Here is a 4,700-nt window from a genome sequence, read left to right as displayed (position 1 = left end):
TGAAAAGGCAGGAAGCATAGTTTATAATAGCCTTCCTAAAACTGCAAATCCCATGTCAAAATAACTACAAACTTTATGTCAAATAAGTTAGCAAAAAGAAGTCTCGAGCTAAGTCATGTACAGGGGCTTAAAAATACATTACAATACAAACAATTGAAAATACAGAGAGAAAAGACATATACGGATCACAAAATAATATTTACACTATATAATCATTTTAAAATATTTATAAAAAAACACGAAAGTCTGTTTTTTATTCTAAAATTCATATTTTTGGTTAACTCATAAATTAGAATCTGGAATTGACAAATAACTAATATCCTACTTTGATATTGTGCTAGCTATAATTTGGTAGTGTTTGTCAGATAGTTTATAGATCTGTATCACAGTGAACTTATATTTTTGACTCCTGTTTTATTTTCTATTTTGAGATGTTTCAATTTTATAATTGTTTATTTTCTACTCTTTTAATTTCGTATTATGTGCAATGCCTTGTTTTACATGCTGCTGTGACGAAAATATGACCAAATGTGGGATCAATAAAGTATATCTTATCTTATCGATTGTTTCTTTTGTTAGTAAATGATTCCTAAACGTCCTCCCCAGGCCAGAGTCCTGTTTGGACCAGCCCATGGACTCCAGCAGTGTCCACGAGGTGGTCCACGAGGTGGTCCACTCTGACTCCTCAGCGCTGCCAGGTGAGGCTCTGTCAGTCCTTCAGCCTCCACATCAAACCACACTTTATACATGATCTTCTGTTTCCTGTCCCTGTCAGCCAAACATCACGACCCTGACACCACCGAACCAATCAGCTGCGGCCTTCAGACTTTAGAGGAGTTGTTGTCGTGGAAACGAAGCGATGCGAACCTCTTTAATGTGGCAGCTGTCCCTTTGGCCCCTCGGGACCCTCCCCTCACCGCGAGTGCCCGCCGGACCCTGGTGTCTCACGACATGATGGGCGGCTACTTAGATGACCGGTATGGAAAAGAGTTCTGGTTACATAAAGACTTCTAGATATTAGTGAACCCGGAAATGTTGAGTACCGCAACGTTTTATGTTAGAAATATAAAGTACGGGTCCCCAGCACATAGAAACTGCCAGATGCTAACTCCACACTTAATCACCTTCTGGTAATAAAATAACAAATATACAAGCTTAAACCAAAGTCGTGTTATTTAATAAAGAGTTATAGCATTTAACAGAATCAATCATATTTCCAGCTGGAAAGGACAGAGGTCTTGCACTAGTAGATAGATAGTACCAGGATCTGACCCCGTTACACAGAAAAGCAATGTCATTTATACAGATGAGACAGAGGAAGGAAGGCAATCCACATTACAGTCCTAAATTGGGTGGGGGGCAGACAGAAGGGGAAGCACAGCATGTTAATTACAATTTTCTTTGCCTTTATTTATACAGGTGTAAAATCTCATTGAGACACAAGGTCTCATTCTCAAGAGAGACCTGTTCAGTGGTAACACCACCACACAAAGTTACAGACAGACAGGACACTAAACACAGAGGCAACACTCAAATAAAACATCGTAAAAAGTAATCATTGAAATCCATATACAGTAGTCAGATATAGCAGGTGCAAACACCCACAGAGGATTTCTCCAGCTTTTTTAAAATGGGTTTAAAATCCATGATGGGTATTAAAGTGGTCAGCTTAAGTTCCTGCTGAAGTGTGATCCAGGTCGAGGGGGCAGAGTATGATATGGCTTTTTTCCCAAGCATCGTGCGTACTGAGGGGACGGACAGAGTGATGTCATTTTGAGATCGTAGTCTATAGCTGTACTGTGTGTGTGATATGTAAGTGGATAGGTAGAGGGGCAGCAGTCCAAGCATAGCGGTATAGATGAATTTGTACCAGTGCAGAGATCTGCGCATTGATAATGATGTCCAGTTGACTAAAGAGTACAGCGTGCAATGGTGTGTGAGGGGTTTACAGTTGGTTATGAACCTCAGAGCCCCATGGTAAACAGCGTCCAGCAGATGAAGGCAGTGAGCTGAGGCGTTCATGTACACAACATCCCCGTAGTCCAAGAGCGCCCAAAATGTGGCAGCTACAAGCCGTTTCCTCGCACTTGTGGAGAAGCAGGCCCTCTCCACAAGTTACATCCATATTATAATTGCCTGACAATGGTCAGGGCGACACCCTTCGGTCTGAGAACATTTCATAGCGAGGAAACCTACATATATATTGAATCACTATAAATTCCCATCATATAACTTGCATATGTTGGGCAATTTGCAAGATTAGAATCATTATTGTTAATTAAAAGGCATCATAGCCTAAACAATAGTAAAACAAGGACTTGGCCGGTTTGGACAGTTTCTGAGTGGTTTGGGGGGTTATTGAGGATGCTGAATCAATTTTTGACATTTTCAGGATCAAAAATTGCAGTTTTAACCAGAAATTGGCCCTATTTGTACTCTGTGGGCTGATTTTGACTACCATGAGTTGTGTTGTGACCATTGGATTAGAGAGCACAACATGAAAATGATTGTGTCTACTATTGATCAGATCTAAATCAGTCCACAAATATTGGCATTTTCTGGTTAAAACTGCCATTGTTGATTTTGAAATTGTCAGAAATGGATTCAGCATCCTCAATAACCCCCAAAACCACTCCAACATTGTCCAAAACTGCCAAGCTATTTTGTAACTATAGTTCCATAGGCTATAATGCCATTTATTTTAATTAACAAAAATACTACTAATAATACACAGTATTTATATAGCGCTTTTCCTGGTTCTCAAATACGCTTATTAACGCAACTAATGCTAATTGTGAAAATTACCCAACATCCGGCAGTGATTCCATACAGGAAAATAAAAAGATGAAGAAACATTTCAAAAATAAACGTTTTAAAAGGTATGCACAATTTAATTCGATTGAAAAGAAAGAAAGAAAAGTGTCAATAGGATCGCTTCAACACTTCCAATAACTACGTTGAGAGCTCAATACGTCCAACAACCAAAAGCACGCACAGAACATGCCAGGCATATTTATTATTCCATATCCTAGCTGATTGTTCTCCATTTCATCTTGTGCTGTGCCACCTTTGGATCTTTTGTGGCAATCATTTTTTCCAAAGTAAATTGTCTTTGCAATCAGTTTTTGTTGTCACACACTCTTTGTTGTTCAGCTTCACCCAGGGCACACACAGCGATGCTCCGTATGCCTTCTACCACTGGCAGTACATTGATATTTTCAACTACTTCACACACAACATGGTGACCATTCCTCCTGTCGTGTGGACCAATGCAGCACATAAACACGGAGTCGTCGTTCTTGGTGGGTAAAGAGCAAAGTAATCCTGAGTTTGGCTTCCAATCTTACATCCTTTCAAATATAGTTTGATTGCATAACAGTGTCAGTGTTGCCATAATGGGGCTTCCTGAACTCCTGCTCTCAGGGACCTTCATCACAGAGTGGACTGACGGAGCGGTGGTGTGCGAGGCCTTCCTGAAAGACGAGGAGTCGTACCGGGCGGTGGCTGATAGGCTGGTCCAGATCAGCCACTGCTACGGCTTCGACGGCTGGCTCATCAACATCGAGAACTCCCTCAGTGTGAGTAAAACTTATCCCAATCCATCTACTAATCCTCTACCTTGCACAGATATTCTTGGTCCCCTGAAGATGAAATATTTGAATCAGAATCAAGTTTATTGTTGGTGTGGATTGGGACATTTGTGAATCTGTGACATTTCTGCACACATTTCTGCACAACCCTCCACTTTAAAATGTAATATAATAAACTGCTGTTTGTCACATACTGTATTGTCATATATATTTGTAACCTTCTGTTACAGCTTATTTTCGTATGTTTATGATGGCACCATCATACACCAGAGCAAATTCCTTGTATGTGTAAATGCTCCTGGCAATAAACCTGATTGTGATGGTGTGATGTCTTGTGTGTGCAGGAGAGTGCGGTGAAGAACACTCCTCTGTTCCTGCAGTATCTGACAGAGCAGATGCACGAGAGAGTGCCCGGCAGCCTGGTGCTGTGGTACGACAGTGTTCTCGAAAAAGGAGAGCTAAAATGGCAAAACGAACTGAACGAGTCCAACAGGTAGAGAAATGACAGTTAGAAACAGACCTCAATTCAAATCAAGCATTCTGACCATTTAGACCAGTGGTTCTCAACTGGTGGGTCGCGACCCAAAAGTGGGTCGCTGACCCGTTTCGAGTGGGTCGCAGATGTGTGAGTGAAGAACAAAAAATAAAAAATAAAAAATTGGAATTTTTTATTTTTTTTTTAAGTCAAAATAAAAGTCAAACTTTTATTTTGAAGGCCCGATTTTCTAACGCTGTGCATGCAGTAGGCGTTGGACTGGAAGTACCGGAGACCATAAACGGTTTTGAAAACTTCTGTCACGTAGTGATCATCTTCTCAATAAAACATCTTTGCTGATGTTTTTTTCGAGTCTTCTGGCCAATCAGAATCAAGATTGTTGCCTGAAGTCCCCACGGAGAATAACTTTGTGGTATAACTATTCTTTATACATCCATGGGTACAACTTCAGATACAAATTAACACATAATGAAATATATGTTTGATGATTGACAGGTCACAGAACAATTTAAAGTAATTCACACAGACTATCTCCTCTTTACTCTTGAGGAGCAGCAAGATCAGCTGTCAGAACTAAGTGAAAAACAAACAATGGCATAAAATATTATTAATAT

At 40.2% G+C, this 4,700-nt stretch overlaps 1 protein-coding gene across 1 annotated transcript; it reads left to right on the top strand.

Moving 5' to 3' along the window:
• Window positions 1–583: 583 nt before the first annotated feature.
• Window positions 584–4,083, top strand: LOC104942170 (cytosolic endo-beta-N-acetylglucosaminidase; the record flags this gene model as incomplete). The annotated part of the gene is made up of 5 exons (XM_010767369.1): window positions 584–698; window positions 776–977; window positions 3,154–3,302; window positions 3,424–3,578; window positions 3,935–4,083. Coding segments are annotated over exons 1-5 (722 nt in total), but the record flags the coding sequence as incomplete, so codon positions are not given.
• Between the last annotated feature and the right edge of the window lie 617 nt (window positions 4,084–4,700).

Source organism: Notothenia coriiceps, unplaced genomic scaffold, assembly GCF_000735185.1.
Source record: "Notothenia coriiceps isolate Sejong01 unplaced genomic scaffold, NC01 NC01_scaffold00004257, whole genome shotgun sequence".
In the NCBI taxonomy this organism is placed as follows: Eukaryota; Metazoa; Chordata; class Actinopteri; order Perciformes; family Nototheniidae; genus Notothenia; species Notothenia coriiceps.
The sequence above is the reverse complement of the archived record's forward strand: the minus strand, read 5'-3'. Positions and strand labels throughout refer to the sequence as shown.